The 22281-nt window shown below is 42.2% G+C and overlaps 2 protein-coding genes across 2 annotated transcripts in view; one reads left to right on the forward strand and one right to left on the reverse strand.

Annotated features, from left to right (window-relative positions):
• Positions 1–22281, reverse strand: part of RSPH14 (radial spoke head 14 homolog) — a 69442-nt gene that overhangs the window by 16114 nt on the left and 31047 nt on the right. The gene's annotated exons all lie outside the window — the stretch shown is intronic.
• The window catches only part of GNAZ (G protein subunit alpha z), a 30129-nt gene continuing 21800 nt past the window's right edge, over positions 13953–22281 (forward strand). Inside the window, exon 1 of the mRNA XM_054392469.1 lies at positions 13953–14675. Coding sequence (XP_054248444.1) covers positions 13953–14675 — 723 coding nt within the window. The remainder of the gene's footprint in view (positions 14676–22281) is intronic.

The raw sequence follows: 22281 nt of genomic DNA on the forward strand, positions 1-22281 counted from the left end.
AACACATTGGTGAAGCAGGATGGCAGGAACAGATGATTGATGTGGGCCATCATTTCTGTGTCACCTTCACTTTATTCTGTAGAGATTTGCTACTACTAAATACATTTAAAATCACAGCTAACGAACTAGATGGCCACATTTCAGAAGGCAACAGCTTTCCATATGTTTGTTTATTTCTGTAGCTCAGAGTATTATCCACAGTTCAGCAGAAACTCAGCTCTCCCCAGAATCCCATTTTATTATTAGCTATTGGACATCCAACATATCGTTAGAGAGCACAGTTTTACCCAGCAAATCCTATTTTCCTCTGCCCTGGTTTCTCTTTAAGCCCCTGATACCAGAGGGCTGATTCTGCTCTGGATTGCTAAGTCATCACATCAGAAACCAAGTGTGATACTATTGCCAGGCAATTCTGTGGAAATGACCAATGATCATTTGGGGCAGCAGGAAGGCATAAAGAGACAAATCTGAAAACCTGGGTTCAGATTCTAACTATTCATTCTGTCCCCATACATGAATGATAATGAGCCGCAAGTGAATAATGTCTTTGGGAGCTACAATTTGTTAATCTGGTATTTTCCCACTACATTTATTAAGCAGTAACTCCTGGAGCTGGCAGTAGGGAGCAATTATTTCCATCACTTTTGGGTACCTGTAACTTGGGAACGTACACGTGGAGTAGTTGTTGAGGCTTCTCTTATAGTTGATGAAGAGAAAAGATATTCCTACAATACAATTCATCAGACTGGTTTTTGAGCACTCAGTCTGAGCAGCACTGACCTCTGGACATGACTATTTCTCTCTCCTGCCTCCAGGGGAAGCTCTGAGTGACAAGCTCAGAGGTAGCCACCGACATGCATATGCTAAATCCGGACAGATGAGTCCCACTCTTGCTGTCTGTATTGTGATGTTTAACTAATCTTCACTAGTTAAGCATGGAGAGATTTTCCTGGTTCACCAACTATATTTGTAAGTAATACTACAGTTGATACTCCCTGCCTACCAACCTTCTTTCCTTTGATCTGCTAGGCCAGCAGGCTAGTTCGTTTCTCTCACAGCACTTTACTGATGCTGTCACATCGTGGAGGAAGGACCTCACTAAAGCAGTACAAGTAACCCAAACGTCTGATCCAGCTTTTCCTTGCGTTCCAGACAATGATCTAGCAGATATTCCCAGTGTTTCTGCCCTTGACTTTGTTTGCTTGCTTTCTGTTTGCAAACCCTACCAAGACAATGAGGACTCACCACCTTCATCCTCACAGAACACATGGAGGCAAATGCAGTTAGCGCATTAAGTGCTGCTGCACAGATACAGCTGACACAGTTGTGCTGGGGAAGGGAAAACACAACTCAGAGCAGGGTGTCATGGTGTGGTAACAAACCCACAGCTGCATAGAGAGCTCTGAAGGGGCTTGCTGCTTAGATGGGGTATGAACCTGGGTTTTACCCTGTTTCTTTAAAAGGCAAATACATGCAGGATTCAAAAGGATCCTTTTGTATCATCTAAGGAAGCACCTTTCTGAAAATACTACAATTTGAGTAAAGCTGGGTTTTTTAAATATAGAGTTTCTTCTCTGGATATTTACCAGCCCAAGTCAGATAATTCAAATATTTGGAACGCATTCACAACACATGATTGCACTTGGCAATAGAATAGCTATTTATACTTGAAGTGGAGTGGTTTGGTGTTTTTTCAGTTTGGATATCTTATGAGGAAAGAAAGTCCAGGATATTGCCTGTTGACCATCTCTAGTGTTAATGCTATGGGAGAGGATTCAAACCAATACTATATAAAAGGGTTTTTCAATATAATTTAAAGAACTAAAATCCATCGGTAAGTTCCTGCATATGGTGTTAACCAAATCCATTCTAAACTAAAATCTAAACATGGAATAACATTCTCCAGCACAGAACAAACACACACTGGAGCATCTCTCTGAACTGCCACCAACCTGATAGCATCCCACAAAATAGCTTTGTTGCAACTGGCTCTTGGCAGGAAGATTCAGGGTGCTATAACAGAGCCATTTGGCAGTGATAGGTATTTAAATATTCTCTGAATTGCTGAGATCCTCTTGAGCCTTTATTTTGTATTGCTCAGTGATGGTAGAATCTCACCTCCACCAGTCATTATGGAGACGTGTTTTTAACCCCTTGTCCAATCCATTTATGTCCACAAACAGACGCTTGCTTTAGTTTGTAATTGAGTGACATTTCTGTTGGTATTTAAAATGCTAAGGCTAGCCTGCTGCCAACATGAGCAATTGTTCTATCATCATGTAGTTTCTGTTCCCTGACTAGAGGTGCATGCATCTTCTGATTATGTTTCCTGCTGTGCATGTTTCCCAAAAGCAAATCGGAACTTTGCCTCATGCCTGTGATTACATCAGTGTGGCAAGTTTTCTTTTTTCAAGGCTGCTCACGAAAAGATAGAGAATGCTGAAGACTTGCTGTCATTTTTTGAAGTTTCAGGAAGAAATCCTTGGCTGCTAATTTCAACCCTGTATCAACTGCAGGGATTAGCAGCTGTTGTTTGAAATGTGGCAAGATTTCAAACTGAGGCACACATCAGTGCCTCACGCTCTGCTACAATCTCTTTGATTCCACAGGTCAGGTAAATCTATAGTGGTCTGCAGCCATGAAAGAATCAGGTGCCAGCAGCAGCAAGAGGCAGGAATCTGTGACTTTGAATACTGCCGATGACTATTGTCCATCTTCCCCAAGAGGACTGACTGTACACTGCAGTTCTGTGTAACTCAAGTTAAAGCACTGATAGAGTAATACCCTATGAAAGAGCTGAGTTATTGCTTCTGTTTCAGGCCTGCTCTCTGCCAGTGCAGATTATAAACCAAGATGAAATGCTGGCAGAGGATATTGCCCTGCTCTGTGATGAGACAAGCCCCTGTCCTTGTGTCATTGTCTTAGCAACTCTGCCCTTTCCCCCGCTTCTGCAGTCAAGGAAACCCAGAGCAGCCACTGAGAGTGTAGCTTCTAGAAATCATACCTGGAAAGTATTCTAGTTCATGCTGGGATTTAGGCAGCTCCAGCTTGGTTCTGCAATAGAGGCTGGATCACAAAAATCCACTTCTCCCTGTTCAGATCCAACTTCAGATCAAGGCTAGGAGTGTCTGTCTCTCTACATTTGTGGCTAATTCGTCTCCAGACAGAGGTAGTCTGTGATTAATCAAAGCTTGTCTGTATGGCTGCAGCTTTGGGTGTTTTTCATGATTTGTCCGTCCAGCTCATCGAAAGCTCACACAAACAAGGCAATTCAAGCAAGCAATGAAGTGCTTGTAAACATCCTTCTCCAGGAGGCCAGATGGAGTGCTGTCAATCTGTGCAGCACTGCTCTTGTTCCACTGTGAGATATGATGTGCAAATGAATTTATCTTAGCCATGTTGGTTATGACCTGTCTTTACCTGTGTTATGAAGCAGATTTATATCGATGGGCGTACATTAAGAGCATATCAGTCCTGTTGTTTACTTGGTGTCTGCATCTACTTTGTCAGAACCATCAGTTATAGATGCCATATTTTTTAAGGTGTCATTTCAAAGGATGTGTTTTTTTTCAGAGTTATCTAGTTATAAAATCCATATGCAATGCTGCTTTTCACTACAAATAGTTTCTTCAGCATGTATTGGGGTTGGTCAGGGGCAAGTGGAGATCAACAGAATAGAAATACTGAAGGCCAAGATGAAAGAATTTCACAAATGAATGCAGGTGTGCAAAGTGTCTGGGGTTTGGTACTTCCTTTTCACTTTTACAAAAGCCCTTTAAAATGTCACCCTCACGTGAGCTCCCTCCTGCAACCAGCACAAAAGATAGGAAGGGACAGTTGAAACGTTTGTGCAGGGTCCCCATTCATGCTCCTTAATGGCAGCCATGAGAAGCTGAAACACAAACCCAAACTGTGCTTCAGTAAGAAATGGGAAAGAGAAGTTCTCAGAATAGTGAAGAAGACATGCTCAGTATTATGATAGCAATCTCCTGTCATCTTCTGCTCTTTCTGTGCCACTCCTGTGTCTCTAAACTGGTAAAATCACAACTTTTGCTGGATGCTTCCCTAATGCATGGAGCCTTCAGAGGGCAGAGAGATGACACAAACTGTTTGCTTTACTCCTCCTGAAGTATTTGGTACAAAAGCTGCTTTGGGAGGAGGAGACTTGTGTCAGTGGCACTGCATCTTAACAGGATTGCTGCCAGCTGGAAGGACTTAAAACAAAATTGGAGTTGCCTTAAGGTGGGCTGGGAGCTAAGTCAGCTGTGAGCTCTTTAACTGTTGCCTCCATTTGTGCTTTTGGGGGAGGTGGGAGGATATTTTATCAGGCCTTTACTTGGAGTTGAGAAGTTTTGTGTGCCTTGTGATCTGGAACAGCTGTAGCTTTTTGGGTTGGTATTAGATAATGACTTGTTCTCTCACTACTAAGTTGCATCCAGTGTGGAATTTTTCAGCCTTACAGAAATAAAGATGCAAAAGCTGTTTAAAAGTCACAGGCAGCATTAGGAGGCAATACCCTTGTCATCTCTTCATAGTTCCAGTGCTGACTCCAATACCTCCATTTAAAAGTCATGAGGTTTGCTGTAAATGAAGCAATGCATAACAAACCCCATGTTTTTAAGCACACTTATTCTAGGAGGCTGCAAGTAGTCACCAAGCAAGGAATGCTGTGTTACTTTACTACTGGTACCTGAGAACAGAACCCTGAGAAGGCAGAACTCCTCCCTCACCCTTGCTAGCTGAGCAATCTGAGTGGTCTCAGAGGTGTCCTCATGCTCTATTTTAAATGTTAAGTTTTCAAGATAGATGATTGCTCTGCTGTGCATTGTAGATTTGAGCCCCCAGTAGGTGATTCTGCTTTGTGAGTAGAGGGTACATTGGGAAGCTGGAAGCTTGACAGCTGTAATAGCTTTTGTACTGTTTTGTCCCAATATGCCTTGCGGAGAAATGTGTGTGTGACCTTTCCACTGAAGAATGGATGAATTCTGAGTAACCTCTGGCATATTTGCTATCTCTTATCCCACATCTAGGCCTGTTTCTCATAGCTGTTTTTATTACAGTATCACAGCAGATTTTTAGTGAACAAAAAAGAAATATAAAGGTAATTCATCAGCTTTTTCCCTGCAGACCTCACGTGTGTGATGCTAAATGCTAACTACAATAGTTAGGATTCAGTGGCTCCTTGTCAGCAGTAAAATCTGAGCTTTATGTGCCATCTTAATAGTAGGATAGGGTGTTACCAGAAGGATTTTTTTCTGTTAATATGAGAAATGAATAACTAAGGATCCATTGCTGAATAATGAATAAACTAAAGGCTCGATTAGCACCTTTCAGCTTTACGATAATTTTAGTGCCACAGCTATTTGAGTCAAGAAGAGATGTCACTGAGAGTAAAAAGAACAAAAGAGCAGCCATTTGAAATGCTGCTGTTAAACTTGTTCTGTGTGGTTACTGTCATACATTTGTCTGGTTTGTGAAACTCTCACTCAGGCTGCTAGGGACTGCCTCATGCAGGAGAACCTGCACAACTGGGTTCTGTCACTAGTAACTAGTAGCAGATCATCTACCTAGTGCCATAAATCAACCTCTTGGTTCTCATGTTTGATTCAAGAACCTACTTCAAACAATATGAATGAAACCATGAGAGTCATGAAATGGTGAGGTGATTAATTGGATGCCTTAAAGAAGAGGAGACAGTTCTAGCTGAGGTGTGATACAAAAGGGAAACCTTTCTGACCTCAGTGTAGGAGAACCTGAACAATAGGAGAGGCAGATTATTTGCAGGCAGAATCGAAGGTGTAAAGAAATAGTACAAATGCTGGCAAAGGTCTTACTGAAAGTACAGCAACTGTGACTGCATGGCCAGGGAGTTTGCAGGACTACAGGGAATAAAAAAACGTAATCCATGAAAAAAATTTGAATGCTGGAAATGCCCTTCCTCAGAGTTGAACAGGAGCAGTAATTCCCTTCCTCCCCCTCTCTCCACATGCACAGGTGTGCACACAAAGGGCTGGCAGTTCTCACAGGACTCGACACAATCATCCTAGGTGTCACAAAGTTTGGAGCTACAACTGCTAATACTAGCAGCAGTAGTGCAGTCACCACTGCACAGTTGAAAACCAGCAGGAGATGGACAAAGAAAGTGTCTGGATTTTGCTTTATCTCTAATAACAAAAGTAAAGTCATATATCATTGATGTGTTTCAGGTTTGGGGGAAAAGAGCTATTTACAAACTTGCTTGAAGTTGAAAAATACCAACTTTGCTCAGCCAAATCCTGTGTCCTTGTAAATAACCAGATGAAAAATCCATGAAAGCTTCCTCAAGAGCTGGGCTCACATTTAGCAGCTCTTTTGTTACCTATGCATTTTAACAACAATGAATATTAACCACTGTCCAATACCTACTGCTTCTTTTTTGTTACGGAAAAAAAATCTGCTCTTAGAGTGGTGTGAAAGGGATCTACAATGCTGCCAAAATCTAGGTAGCCCTAGGAATTTGTGAAGCCATCCTGACAAAGTTTTGTCGTAGCATGACTCAAAAATCTCTGTGGTTAAATTTGGCCTCTGTTCTTAGGAGGTTGCCTAGACCTGTGAGCAATCGTGCAGAGTGAACACCAACAGATGCCAGGTTTGGAACCTGTGCATGGAAGGAAGAAATAAACCTTAAAGTGCCGGCATGCTGAGCACGCTTCAGGGTCTCCAGTAACCCAGCAGTGATGAGCTCAAACGAAATCAGGCAGCTGAAAGACTTCAGTTCCAGACCTGTTCTCACAAAGTTTTCCAGATGCAGATATTCCTGTGCACAAAGATTAGGAATCATGCACTCACCACTACCTTTTCATCAGTGACCCCGCGCACCTCGCTGCCAGGTTTCCTCCTGCAGTGTGTTCACATGCATTGCGTTTGTTTCCATCCTGCTCAAAACTGGAAATGGGCTCATATCAAAACCCTCTGCAGCCAACTGAAAGTCTTCCCTTGCTGGGAACCACAGCACTTCACAGCTTTGTGGGGTTTTTATTGTTATTTTCCCTTGAACAATGACAGTGGGTTTTGTTCTGCTGAGGAGGAGTTATGAACATTCTCACTCCAAATTGTTGTTTTTCAGAGGCTGCTATTTCACCACAACTACTTAAGCAGAGCTCCTCTAGCTCATACTGCAATCTCATTGAGAGCCAAGTAGAAATATTCTTGACCTCACTAGAAAATAATAACAAGGCTGAATAAGAGGAAAAAATCCTAACATTATTTTTAAAACTTAAACTCTCCAGAGCATCAGTGGTGAAAACCACTGAGAATGCTGTTGGAGATGCTTGTCCTGAATTCTTCAGATAAACTCAGCCCTCAGTCTCTTCCCATAGTCAAACCTGCATCTTCTCTTGCAAGCAGCTTGATTATTAATAGATACTTTCAGTGTCTTACGAAAGGTATTTAACTGCTCCAGTGTTCTCTCGGGTTTGATGTATGTGCAACATAAGCACTTCAGGATCTCTTGTTAGGAGTCTGCCTGAAGTGCCTCAGCTGCCTCTGGCTGTGGTGGTGGGTGTGAGTATCCCAGCAGAGAGGAATATGTGGAGGAGAGGCTGAAGCAGAGGCTCCTAGGAAGTTTGAAAAGGGTGGCAGGTTCTTTTATGGTGGCAGCAATTTGTAGGTTTAGGGTTGCTTTGGTTTTTTTCAGAGAGGGTATGTTGGTGGATGGAAAATGGTAGCTAAAGAAGTTGCGGCTTCAGGATCTGAGGCCTTTTTGCCTTACTGTGAGTGAAAAAGAACTTACTTGATCCAGGTCTGTACAGAAATTCATCTAGGTGGCAAAATATTGTGGAAAAAAAATGTTAGCTTAGCTTTTGCAACCAGGAGCTAATTAGCCATTGTACAATGTTGTCCCTAAACGTTCCTGGTCCCAGAATTCTGGTTTGTGAAGTGGGAGTGTACCTGATTTTTTGATTGTGCCTGAAGCAGTTTGACATCAAAAGCAGGATATGGATACCTTTATATCAATTCCATGTTACTAACCAAATCAAACTTCATATCAATTTCATAACAATAATTTCCTGTCAAAGCTGTCACCATGGATAACCTCTTTGGCAGTCAGCTTATGCGAAAAGCCCTCTGGAGTACAGGGTAGCCACAGCAGTGGCTCAGCTGTCTGAGCTGTAACTGTGGAAACTCTCCATGCAGCAGGGTTTTAAGACTGTCAAAGTTTCTGCATTTCAAAAGAGGAGCAGAATGAGACCAGGCGTAGGTTGCAGCTGTAATCTGTGCTTGGTTGAGTCCTCTCCCATGATTCACACTCCAGAGAACGCTGTGGATTCTGCTTAGCCTCTTGGGATTTTTTGGTTTGTGTGTGTGCCCTGGTCTGTGATTTTGTACTTCTTCACTCCTTATCTTCCCTTCTGTGGATAAAATAATGTTTGAGTTGCTAAGATGGAACCTAGGAAAACCACCTGATGTAGATACCATCTGACAGAGTTCTTAGGATTAATTTTGTATGTGGCCGAAGGCTGGAAATTGCTCTCTACCCTGCCTATCAAATTCATCTCTGATAAGAGCTCTACCTCTATGGTGATACCCACACTCTTCTTCCCCTCTTGTTGTATTAAGTACAGAATTTTAATCCACATAATGTCTTCTTGTGAGGTTGATAAACCTGACAAACCTGCTGCAGTTCATTTGTCCTTTTCTCAATTAGACCATCATGAGAGTTATTTGCTTTATTCTTTCACAGCTCTGCTTTCCTACCCTGCTCTCTTCCATTCTGAGCAGCTCTTTGATGTTCTTCCTGCATCTTGTTGCTCTTCCCTCTCATGCTTTCTCTGAGCTACTCACTTGATGCTGTTCTCCACACAAATCTCCTCAGTTGCCTCTCTCATATTGATCAGCTGCTGCTCCCCCATGCTCATTCATCCCAGGTCTGGTTTTCTGGATTCCATTCACCGAGTTTCTTTCTGATTTGTGCACATGAAATGTTGCTCATTCACAGTTGCTTAGTTTCCAGCTTTAACTCTCATGTTGCCAGTCCACTTCTCCCATGCTCTCCAAGCCTTTCTGTGCGTTCAGGGTTCATTACTTCTACTCGAAACATTTCCTGTATTTTACTTTACTCCTTCCCAACCCTTTTGCTCTGCCTCTCATTGCAAGCTCTGTCTGGCCACCTTCCAGCCCTGATTCACTCTTAGCAATGTCTTTTCTCCAGCAAAACCATTCTGTCGGAAATCTGATCACCCAGGCGACTTCCTCCACCATGGATTTATCCTCTTCTCTTTTTTTTTTTTCCCTAGTGTAATTGAATTCCATATGTGCAGGCCCCTCTCTACAGTTCTGAGTGAATCCTTTCCCAGTGGCCTTTCTTCTCTGTGAAGATTTCTGCTGATTTCTGCCAATGTGCTACAGTAAGCTGTACCCATCTGCTCTTAGCTCATCTTTCCTTCCTCCATTGCTCTCTCTTCCCTGCTCTTTCCATGGATACAGAAATTTCCCTGGTTTCTGTGTTTATCCACCCTTTCAGTTTACCCTAGAAATCTTATCTAGCTTCTGTGACTTGACTCTCAATCTTTGCCTTCATTTTTGCCTCTCCTCTGGTTCTTTCCCTTAAAACACACAAGCAGAAGCACTGTGATTTACTTCTTTAAATCCAAGATGCTTTCCTATCCATCACCACAGACAAAGCTGGTCTGTTGTTTCCATAGCTCCCATCTACTGGAGCACCTTCTTCTTGCCTCTTACCTGGCCTCAAGTTTCAGCTTTTGCATCTTCCCTGGCTGCTCTTCCCTGTCACAGTGAACAAGCTTCTTGCCTTCAGAACACTTTTATTTTACCTAAGGCTCTACCTTGGATCTACTTTGGGGAGGTAGAGGTTAGGCTCTCTTTCTTAAGCAGAGATCAGGATGGATGAAGTAAAAAAGATGACTTTTCCAATATATGTGACTGGCCTGATATCTAACCTAGGAATTTCATTCTCGCTGTGGGGCTGCAAAGCTGCTCATTGAGAAACAGTTCCCTCAGCTCTTAGTTTTCCATCTTCTATGGCCATTCAAAAAAGCCCATGATTAGAAGAAAGTCTAACTCCTCATTTTGGAGGGTTTTCCTTTACACAGCTCTGATGCATTGGAGAAAGGGAAGTTGTGCTAATTACCATTCTCTTAATTTGCATGCTCTTATTTGAATGTACTGTTGGTTAACCTGTTCTGCACATGCTCATGTCCTTCTGAGGTACAAAGGGCAGGAAGACAGATGATACAGCTGACATCAAGACTCTTTTGCTATTACCTGGTCTAGAACTCTACAAAACACACGATTCCGACTTCTTGAAATTTAAGATACCCAAAATACTTAAATCACAGGTGTGTCCATACACTGTGACCCATACAGGCAAAGAGACAAGGACTCTGCCTGTCATGCAGAGATGATTGCGTAACTAGTTTAGAAGCTTTGAGAACAAGGCTGGCACGGCTGGGTTACGGAGCTGGTTGCTGCAGCATTCTTGTTCTAATCAGTTAATGTCATGCCTATGGATTTGGGATGGATTTACAGGCAGGCGCTTGAGCACAAAGACTACAAGAATGTAGTGAAAGGGTGGTTTTAAGTAGGAGTAAGAAAGAAAAGGGGACGCTGAAATACTGCATCTTCAGAAGAGGGTAAAAGCTGCTGTTTTGAGCATGTGTGTCAATAGTGCTCTGGGAAATCGAGGGCAGACAGGAATGGGTGGGATATTGGAGAACATTTAACCTGCGTACTTCAGATGCTGTTTTCCTGAGTGTTCACTTTTTTGTGGTCACTTCAGTTACGGAATTTTGCAACTACTTTCAGCAATTGTCTATTAATCTTTTAGCTAAAATGTAATGCTCTCCTGCCTAGTTCTGGCCTATACTGGCTCATCCTGCTAGCCGTCAAATGTACCCAGGTCCACATTGTTTCACCTATGGATCTCCTTTAAGGAGGGTTAGAGGTAGGAAGGGATTTAAAGCTATATATAGAACCAATAAAAGTATTTAAGGGCGAGTGATTGCAAGCTCGACTGTCCCAGGCTAACATCCTAGAAACCTCAGGAAGGAATATGTAGAACTGTCCTAACTCATGTTAAGGAATTAACAATGGTTGCCATAACCATTTGTCCTTCCACACAGGCATGTGTCACGTTCCCAGATACCTTCACAATTCTGTTTTGGGAATGGCTGGAGGGGGATCCAGAGTGCTGCAAGAACCTGCCTAATGCCAAGATGCTGTTAGAGAGCTGTGGACCCCATAGGTGCACACCAGTGGGGACTTGGCTCTGAAAGCAGACATGTAGACTCTGCCTTTCCATTTGTCAGCCCAGCATAAACTAGAAGAGAATTGTAAGTGACTCTAAATGTGTTCAGAAAGAGAGGGACACAAAATAGAGGAACCAAGATGAAGGTAGCCCAGCGTGACCCAATACACAAATAAAGGAACAATATGATACCTCTTGTGACACTGAGTCTGGGACCATCTTGCTTGTTTCTACCATATGAGGAATGAAATCCAAATAGATAATTTATTTTCTCCCAAATAAATGCTCCAAGAGTGATTTTTTTTTTCATGTAAATGTGAGATGCTAAGAAACTCAAGAAGCTGAGTTTTATTCTTGATTTTAATCATCCTTCTTCATACTGCAGCTGTTATAATTATCCTCATCTGTATCTGTGAAGCCCCTCCAAGTGTTTATGCTGTACTCTGTCACAGTTAACATTCTTTAAAGGTTAGCTAAAACTCTTATTCGATGTCATTAATTTCTAGCATGGTGACAGCTACTGGGAGGGTAAAGCAAGAGCTCCCTGAAATCCCTGGCTGATCATGACTTGTAGCAAGACAAAACCAAGAGTTGAAATTCTCATCACTAAACGTTACAAACGACTAGAATGGTGTGGCCAAGCAGGAATGAGACCCACTGCACCCTGCTATGTATCTGTGGCAGTGACTCTCAGCCTGTGATGTGGGGAATTGAAACGCACACAAAATCCACTTCTCCATTGCAAATGCTTAGTTACAGGTTGCTACTCTGCAGGGCTGAAATGTATTTCGTTCTACTAAAATTTCTGCTGTGATACTCAAGAGAGAGGAAGCAGATTACATGAGGGTGCAAGTAGCTGTAGTTCGTTTTCTTTACTCACAGAAGTGGCTGGGATGATTCTGTCATTCTCCTGAGCTGTGTGGAATTGGAAAATGGAATTTGGGAATTTAGTCTTATTAAAATGTAGTAGAAATTATATTTCTTTAGTAGGCTATGAGGTTTTTCTTAGCCTGTTGCTGAAGGTATCTCATTGGCTTGTAGTTCAGTGTGTAAAAATACTTTGAAGACCCTCTACACAAGGAAACAGGCAGCAAGGTGGATGCCCAAGTGGTCTAAGGCCAGCACACAATGAGGAAGCCATGACATCTGTGATTCTGCTGCCCACTGTGCTCAGAGCTTAGCAGGAGCAACAGAGCCTTCCCAGAGAAGAGGCAAGTTATCAGCAACCAGCTCTTAGCGATGTGTTTCCCCTCTGTGAGAGCTGACTGCTCCCTGCTGCTGCCTTCTGCAGAGTTCCAGCTAGTAGGCTTAACCCCTAATTTGGGGAAGAGTAATTGCTCTAAGTCGCTGAAAAGCTGTCAGCCCTTGCTTGGATGGCATTTCCTGTGCTCTTTGTAAGAAATATTTGCCTGTAGTCACTGTTCACTTCTACTGCATCTCACTTTGTTGTGTTAGAACTGGAAGAGAGGATGCTTGATAGCACCTAGCTTGGAGAGCTGTGAGAAGAAGCTGACAGAATTTGCTGTGGCAGTGCACAGCTGGATTGATGAAGCAGGCAGCATCTTTAACAGGTTTCTTCTCCAAGGAGAGAGAAGATCTGGTACTGTAGCCCACAGAGCAGGAACTCTCCATTTTACACAATCATGAAGCAAAGTCAATCCTCTCCTCTTGCTTCCTCATTTAGTTATTTAAATGTTCAGTGCAAACAGAAAAGATGAAAGAAAACTCAGGAGGACAAGCTCCTGATAGAAAGAGGGAGACTGGGCAAAGGAGTTGTGAGTCTGGTTTGTTTTCTGTTTCAGGAAAACCAGTCAGAACAGGACTGTGCAAGAGAAGCACTGCCATAAGCTCTTGCTGAGGGAGAAATTGGGGCACAGCTCAGCACTGTTTTCATGTAGGTTTAGATAACAAAACACACAAGACTGAAAGATTTGATTTGTTCAGAAACCACATTTTCCTAGGTCTGCAGGCTTCAGCTGTTGCTATGTTTTTGCTAAGTTTTTAGATTTTTTTCTTTTTTAACCTATTTTTTCACCTGTATTTTCTGTTTGGGACAATAAAAGGTTTAGAAGTCTAGAAGAGGAGGAGAAAGTGAGTGGCTTGCAGCAAGGAAGCGGAGTCCCTCATTCATTTCTTTTCTCATTGTTTGGCAGGTGGAAAGCACAGATATACAGAGCTGAGCTGGATCAGCTGAAGAAGTGGAGGAAGAGAAACAAAACAAGTGCAGCAGCACTGAAAGAGCTTCAGCTTAATCTAGCAGCATCACCACAGCAACCTGAGAGTACAATTAAAAGATCAGGGCTGGAACAGAGAAGGTAAAAGTGTGGCTCCTTACCTTTGGACAAAAGGCAGCAGAAGAACAGAGAGAAGGAATGCAGAACAGAGAGCAGTACTTGATGGATCCAGCCAACTTGTGGCAAAGGGAAGTGTCTCTCCATTAACAGGAATGTGCCACTCTCTATGCACTGGAAAGGGGAGTGCCATGAGATCTGCTGAAGAGACTGTTTCTGTGGTTGCATATCTACAGGGGTTTGCAGCCCTGCTAGGCCTGAATTAGGTGGTACAGGCACCATCAGGCATTGGAGAGGGACTTTTTTATCACCCAAGGTGCCTGTGGCACAAGAACTGAAAGCCCCTGCAGATTTTTGAGACGCAAGCAGAGCAAGACCATCACCAATCCCTCCCTTCTGCACCCACCTGCTATACCATGGGATGTCGGCAAAGCTCTGAGGAGAAAGAGGCAGCGCGGCGGTCGCGCAGGATTGACCGCCACCTGCGCTCTGAAAGCCAGCGCCAGCGGAGGGAGATCAAGCTCCTGCTGCTGGGCACCAGCAATTCTGGCAAGAGCACCATTGTAAAGCAGATGAAAATAATCCACAGTGGTGGCTTTAACCTGGAGGCCTGCAAGGAGTACAAGCCTTTGATTATCTATAACGCAATTGACTCCCTCACACGGATCATCCGGGCTCTGGCCACCCTCAAGATCGAATTCCACAACCCTGACAGAGCCTATGATGCTGTGCAGCTCTTTGCCCTGACAGGCCCAGCTGAGAGCAAAGGGGAGATCACCCCTGAGCTGCTGGGAGTCATGAAACGGCTGTGGGTGGACCCTGGCGTGCAGGAGTGCTTTTGCCGCTCCAATGAGTACCACTTAGAGGACAATGCTGCCTACTACCTGAACGACCTGGAGAGGATTGCGGCCCTGGACTACATCCCCACAGTGGAAGACATCCTGCGCTCGCGGGACATGACCACGGGCATTGTAGAAAATAAGTTCACCTTCAAAGAGCTGACTTTCAAAATGGTGGATGTGGGTGGGCAGAGATCCGAACGCAAAAAATGGATCCACTGTTTTGAGGGGGTTACAGCAATAATTTTCTGTGTGGAGCTGAGTGGATATGACTTGAAGCTCTATGAGGATAACCAAACAGTAAGTGCACCTTCTGCTCCTTATTCTTTTTCCTTCTTTTTGTTTCTCTCTCCCCAGTGTCTGGTCTCCTTTTCTCCCCCACCTCCCAACCCTCCCAAGGCAGTCACCCCCCAGTTCCCAACCCCAGATGTGATTTCCTTCCCCTCATCCTCCTCCTGAGGATTCCTTTATTTGGATAGTTCCCTTGCTGGACAGGTCACATTATTTAATGTTACTTTAAGGAAAGGGAGCTGCTCTCCACATGACTGCAGATTGCAAAAATGTTTTTTTTGGTGCCTTTTTGCTAACGTTTACCTAGGGAAGTGCCGCTTGAAACACCACCTCAAAAGGCAGGCAGTCATGCCCAAGGATGGTTCATCTGCACACCATGCTTTGCAAGTCCTGGGAAGTTTGGCAGCTAAAATAGCAACAAGCAACAGCTTTCTCCCTAGGATTCTCCTAGGATTTTCAATTGGAGTTTGGAATGAAAATATTTTAAAAAACCAACAAAGATGTTTTGTAATTAGCAGGGAACTTTCCAGTGTTTGCTTGTTGTTTGTATGGGTGATTTGCCTTGCCTGATGAATAGCTGTTCCTTCAATGCTATTAGCTTCTGGTTTTCACAGCACCCAAACAAGGTAACTATGGAAAAATATAAGAACAGCTCCGTATTTGCTCTCCCATTTAGCTTGCCTGAATTAACCTTTACAGGGCTTCATTTGAACGCTTTTTTGTTTTGTTTTGTTTTGTTTTGTTTTGTTTTGTTTTGTTTTTTATAGACAAGCCAAAAAGGCTTGTTGTGCGTTTTCCAGACACACATCTACAATGTCACTCTGTGGAGATGTTCCAGGTGTGCTGAATGCACAAAGGTGTCAAACAGCTCCCAGTGCTAAGCTGTGAGGAGAACTTGCATTGGTAGATCACTTGAACTGAAATACTGAGACAGCCACTCATGCAAAAAACTCTGCAAGGACGTTTGCTGCTGAGTCTGAAATGCCTCCTGGTGTCATATCTAAGGTGAAGAGAAATAAAACTAGACCACTGCCAAGCACAACTTCCTGCTTGACAGAGCATGTGAGAAGCTGCCTGAGAGCTGAGCAAATGAGCTATCTGCCTTTCCTGATAGCTTAGCTTTTGGAGGGTACAGTCTATTAAACATCCTTTCTGGCATGTAGCTGTTTTCCTGCAGTACGGCAGGCCAGAGAGAAGGCTGTGATGTCTGCTATACGTAGCCCTTTTAGCTCCTGTTACTGTCAGCGGTAAAAACATGTCAGCAAACATCTTGCTGCCAAACTGAGTCCTTTGGGAATCTGAGAAAAAGACTGACCTGAAGCATTCAGGGCTTGGGCTTTGGTTTGTTGGTGGTTGGTGGTGTTTTCATTTTGTTTTGCAGCTTTTCTATTCCAAGACATTTCCTAGAGAAGTTTGTGTGGGAGCAAAGCTTAGATGACTTCACCATTCACATGTGTAATCTTTCAGCACTGCAAATGGAATTGTAGCTTTGCCTTTTGACACTTAAGGTGGTACATGTATTCTCTTAGCCAATGTTAATTTGATTTAGTGATACCTCAGGGTTCCAGCCTGAAGACTTGGATCCATGCATGGCTTCTAAAATATGGAGATATCAGTAAAATAATGAATATATATAACAGAAAATGGTTGGTTAACTCCCAATTCACAATTCTTTTTACTAGAGATTCTTTCAAGCCTGAAGATTTATTTTTGGTGACATTGTTCACCATGACTGCTTGGGCTCAATTCAAGGAAATTCAGAGACACCAACAGGAAGGCTTGTAATTAGTCAGAAACAGTGTGGTATTACTGCAGCATTCTTGCAACAGACCTACTGAGTGGTATTCACCTACTTGGGTACCTAATGTTGGTCATCAGGCTTGGGGCTGAACTGGATGACTAAACGTTCTTGTTCTCCCATTTTGAAGAAAATAATAGATAAGGATGCTTTCCCCTAGGGGTACAAACCTAAGAGCTGTGCAAGGCAGGCAGTATGATGGGCTTAGAAATGACTACAAGAACACAGAAAATTGATTTCCAATCACTATCTCTGGCCTCTTTGGAGAACCGAGGATATTAGATGATATTATTAGCTAAGATGCTTAGAACAAGGCAAAGATAAGGGCAGTGCAGGACTACACAATATACAGTGAAATTATGGAACTTGTTTCCTGTGTATGTTGTAGTACCAAAAGGCTGCACAAGTTTAGAGCCATGGAAGAATGTATAAAAGAAAAATATATCAAGAGCTGTTAAACATGAAGATTAGAGCTTTTGACCTGCAAGTTCTGAGCTCTGACCTTGAGAATCAGGGATAAAATAGGAGGAGAGATCTTCATTTTCTTCCCTTCCCCAAATGATCTGTTACTAGCCAGTGTAAGAGGTGGGATTTGGGGTTAGAGGGATCTTTGTCTTGGATGGCCGTTCTTGTTTTATTTCCTTGTGCAGGGTAATGGATGGAGCAGGAAATGCATGGGCCATGGATTTCTTTACATTTTCCCCCCTACCCCTTAGTTGTATGCTGCCAAGACTGAATGCTTCAGCCTGCTTCTTGGGATGGATTTTTGAGTACCAAAATGCATTTTTTTAAGCTATTAAATAGGCTTAGTTAAATTTTGAATCTGTCAACCAATGACATTGTCCCCCGATTATACTTCAAAATTAGCAGATGATGAATAACATCTCTACTCCAATTAATTCCGTTCTCTAACTCCTGTCACTTATTTTATAGCTATTTAATCCTGATACTGCCCTTTCTTTCCATCATTAAACTGGGGGAAACAGCTTGCTTCCAAAATACACAGCTCAGTCATTCTCTGTGTACTTCTCCTCAGTATTTGCTGGTTGGTCATATTTCACTTTACAAACAGGAACAAACCCCAACCATTTATCATCAGGAAAGAGAAATAATTGCTAACACCATTTAGCATAAATCTGTGTAACAGAAGCAGCATCTTTGGAAGCAAGAATCCTTTAGCCCATCACTGATGGGGAGAAAGCTCCTAACTAAACTGATTTTACAGAATAATGTGGTGGTATGCCAGACATATGCCACATTTACTTCAGGACAGCCTGGGCCTGAGCTTTTTATTTTTTGAAGAACCCCTACAGTTTTACCACCTTATGTTCTTCTCTTCTCCCGTTTCCCTGGCAACATGGCATGGCAGAGTGTCATATCAGTCAACAAAGAGCTCTGCTTCAGCGGTGTCCTGCCAAAGCTAGCAGTGTTTCTAGCAAGCTGAGCTTTCTCACTGCAACTGTGACATAGCAATGAGATTTCCTTTCCTTTAATATGTGCTGAAGTCAGTTGGAATTCCATTGGTATGTTTACACAGTAGTGCCCTGATAATACTGCCTAGGAATGTCCTTGGACTTGTCAGAGGAGACTCATTTTTACACTGCCTTTTACTGGTAGGTGTAGTCCAGTAGCATGAATTCTCCTGGCAGTGCTACAGAAGGGGTGGGTTCTAATAGCAGCTCACATTGTGCCTTAGCTGTTCTTCATAGATCAAATGAAAGCAGTAATTAGAAATAAATAAGTCCTCAACAACTCATACATGGAAAGGAAAACAAATTAATTTGGAATAGGAGAGGTTAATAAAGGAGGTTAAAGACACGTTGGGAAAATAAAGGAAAAGGGCCGATAAAACTAAATGTAGAATGGCTGTGCCTAAAATGGCCTGGAGGCAGTGTGCTGCAGAGCATCTGGCTGTCACTGCTGTCCAGAAATCCAGACTGAGACTTACAGTATTTAAAAAGGTTTCAAAAGGTTAATTTGTTTTGCTTAGCTACAAAGATTGCAAAGTACCTGAAAGAGCAAAAAAAAGTCCCACATTTAAAGAAATAATCAAATGGAGAAAGGCAACGTAAGAACAAATGGCTAGAAGCTAGGTCAGATAAATACTAACTTGAAATAGCTTTAAAAAAAAAAAAAAGATAATTTCTAAGGAAGGAAACTGAATCAGCTGAACCAGCTTTCTGGAAGACATTGGCAGCTACCAATGACTAGGCTCAGGAGAGGGGAAACCCAAGACATGGAAATGCCCAGACTTGTTATAAATGGAATTTAAAGATCCAGTGACCATGATGCTCTTAGTTTAATATTTATTTATACAGAGGTAAAAGTCCAAATAAGAGCCTTGTTATTTTATAAATTAAATAATGCATTCTGCCTAAATCTTCCATTGTAAGATCACCCATCTTGATAAAGGGATTCTGTGTGGTTCTCTTTCTTTCCTTTTTTTCCCTCTGAAGCTGCACAGAGTACAGGAAGCAGCATTACATGCATTTGGTGAAATGTTGAGTGAATTCATGTCTTAAATTAGATAAACCTGCTGAGATCATCTGGAAGCTCCCCACTCAGGAGGACAGGGAGGTATCTTTCCCTCCTGCAGCTTCAACACTTCAGACAGTTATTGCTTCCTCTGCTGCATGCTTCTACCTCATTACTCGTGACAGCTCTGCTGTTCCTGCTAAACAACTCACAAACCTATCAAAGTTATCCAGTGTTTCAGAGTGGTTGACTGGCTGCAGGAATCTTGAGTCAATCGCTCAAAGAGGAGTCTGGTGATTTGCAGATCTAGGTAAGACAAACAGTAGGATTGGCAGAGGAAAAGCAAAAGGTGGATAAGTCAGAGTTCCCCATTGTGATCTATCAGCTGCTGGAGCAGCTGAAGTTATCCTGCATAACTAAACCTTACTGTGAGATTTGGTTTTTTGAGTGTTTGGGAAAGCAAATCAGGAAAGTTCTGCTATGGTAGCTACAGGAAAGGCACCACAAACCTCTTTACCTGCACCTGACCAAGTGCTAGGTTTTATGAGCTACTCAGGGCAGACCCTCAGCTGCTATCTGTCACTTGCTGCTTTAATGTTGTTCTGTAAAAGTCAGAGCATAGGGCAAGAGGATCTGAATAATTTCTTCTCTAAATTCAAGGCAAATACTAGAAGCGTTTTGTGTGTGTAACAGAACTTACATTCTCATTCAATTTCTGCTGTCTTTTTTCAGGGATGGAATAGATCAGGGAGACATGGTAGAATGCAGTTAAATGTAATTATTGCTCCTATTCTTGCATTCTCTCTCATTCCAGTATTTATTAGCAGTGGCCTTTTGACGTTCTTTTTTATATAAGAATGTTTATCAGAGTGTATTATTCGCTGTCTTAGAAGATGTAAGAACAGTTCAAAGATAAGGAATGAAAGGCTGTGCTTGATAGAAGGGTAAGAGAAATTGTCAGCAATGCTGAACTTCCTAAAGGAGATGCTAGAATAATCAACTGTAGCTCTTACAGGTGAATCAGAAAAAGCATTAACAAACAATAGTGTAGTAAACAGCCCTGCAAAATACACAATTAGATGATGGCAGCATTCTCTTTTTGTGGCTTCATATTCAAAGCCTTTGTTTTAGGGGGGAATAACTACTGGGAAATTCTGCAGAATCCCAGCAGCTTGTATTGGAGATGCTGATTTCATTTTTAATAGCAATATTTTTCAAATAACAAAGTGAATGAGAATATTATTACAACTGATTTTAATATGATCAAAGCCAGGCTCCAGATTTTAATTCTTTGTATTTTGCTTTCCTGATTAATTCTTCTGTACTCTTTGCATTCATTTTTTGCTGTGAGGAAATGGCTGATTTTTATTAGAACTAATTTTCCTTATTAATCCCGCACATTCTCAGTTGTTTCCTTTATTGGTAAATAGATCCTGGATGATATCTTGCTTTCTGATTCATAAAGTTGACTTGCTGTTTGGTTTTATATGCATTTCGTTGTATCACTGCATGTATGGGCAGAGCATAGATAAGGAGGCTCACGATCGTACCATGTAAGCTGGTACAGACTTGAAGGTTTAAGCTGAAGCAGGATATAAGATAAATTGAAGGAGAAACTGAAATGTCACATAGCTGCAGAGGAAACACTGGAGCCTTTGGCTATAAACATATTTACAAGGAGACCAGATAACCTAAATGCAAGACTGTTCCACTTAGCAGAAAAAAGAGCTGCACAGAGAAGTACATTGAAGCAAGCCTATCAGTTTGCAATCTTACAGCAGATCATGTAGAGCAGACTTCACTTTTGGTGAGCTGCATGCTATTATTTCCTCAGTCACCTCTTTTTCACTTCCTATATTCTTCTCAAAATCCTCTGGATTCAGTGTTGGTATTTGTGTCATACACAGCTATGCAGAGTCAGTTCCCAGCACTGAGGCCTGAAGTGCACCAGGATCATACAGTGTTGTGTAAGAAGGGACATGTATTCTGTGTGACATCTTAATTGTTCACCTTCACAGAAAGATGCTGTCAAAATAGCTTCTCGGTATTGCCTGTACAGCAACAATTCTTAAACTTCTCTGTATGACAGTGTTCCTTCTCTGGGTTATAAAACCCTCATCTCAATTTCTGTCTTGATTGTTCTATCAGCTTGCGTCAATGCCTTAATCTTCCTTGTTCTGTTTCTTTTCTCAGTCCCAGATGTGTATGGCTTATAAAAAAAAATCCTCTTGAGAGAGATACTTCAACACTTTTTGTAGTGTATGAATGTCTTGGGGTATTTGCTGCATGCAGAGCAGAGAGCACAGGTTTAAGAGAGTGGTCTATTACCCTGCTTTTGAATGGCAAAGCAGGGTTTGCTGATAAGCATGCCAAAGCCCACATGGGTTTTAGAGACAGACTAAGGAACATTCTGATGGGGCTGCCTGGGCACGCACTGGCCATCAGCCTTATGATTTGCAGGGGTTTATGAGAAGTCCATGCAGACAAGTCAATACAATATGCTGCATTTCTGCTGCTGGAAGTGCCAGTGCCGGTACTGCTGAAGTGTTTATAGACATATAAAGTCCTTTTGTTCTTGGAAAGTGGACACCAGCCTGGGTCTCCCTACAGGGACTATTCAAACAGTGAGTTTTCAAATGTCAGCTGGACTTACTGGGGTTTTCTCCTAGATCTTAAAAATTGTCTTTGTGTTCCAAAGTGTAATCCATTCTCCTCAAAGGTCTAAGCTGATGCAGTGCTCTGTTATGGACTGGAGCCTATACTTCTAATCAGAAAACCTGTCCTAGGCTAGAAGTGCTCCTTCATACTATTAGAGTAATTTCAGTAATGTTTAAGATTTCATTCTCTGTTATGAGTAAAATAACCAAAATAGCCACTCTGAGTAAGAGTCATGTATAAAAATATAGGTAAGTTAGTGTATTTCCTGACTTTATATGATTAAAAGAATATTAAGGGGCTTTGGCTATTCTAGAACATTCAAATGTATGAGAGTCTTTTTGAAGGGTTGATTTTGTATCAGATGTTCTGCCTGCAACAAGTGAAAGGAATTGGAAGCTTTATACAGGTGAGGCTTTAAGATGTAATTAAATAGTTTGAAATTGTAAAATATTGTTTGAGTTACCAAAGATAATTCTATATAAGTACTTTTTAAATTTTTTAATCCTGTCCTAATTTTATTTCTCTTGCTTGTGCCCTGAGGTATTTGCTGCCAAATACTGTAACAGAATTGTCAAAAGAAGTGTGGATGCTAAAGGGGGAGATAAAATCTGATTGACTGTAGCAGGATCCATCACACAAACTTGAATGATGCTGAAGGCAGGAGGGGGCTGGGGGGGAGGGAAG

This window comes from Indicator indicator, chromosome 26 (genome assembly GCF_027791375.1).
Source record: "Indicator indicator isolate 239-I01 chromosome 26, UM_Iind_1.1, whole genome shotgun sequence".
Lineage (NCBI taxonomy): Eukaryota > Metazoa > Chordata > Aves > Piciformes > Indicatoridae > Indicator > Indicator indicator.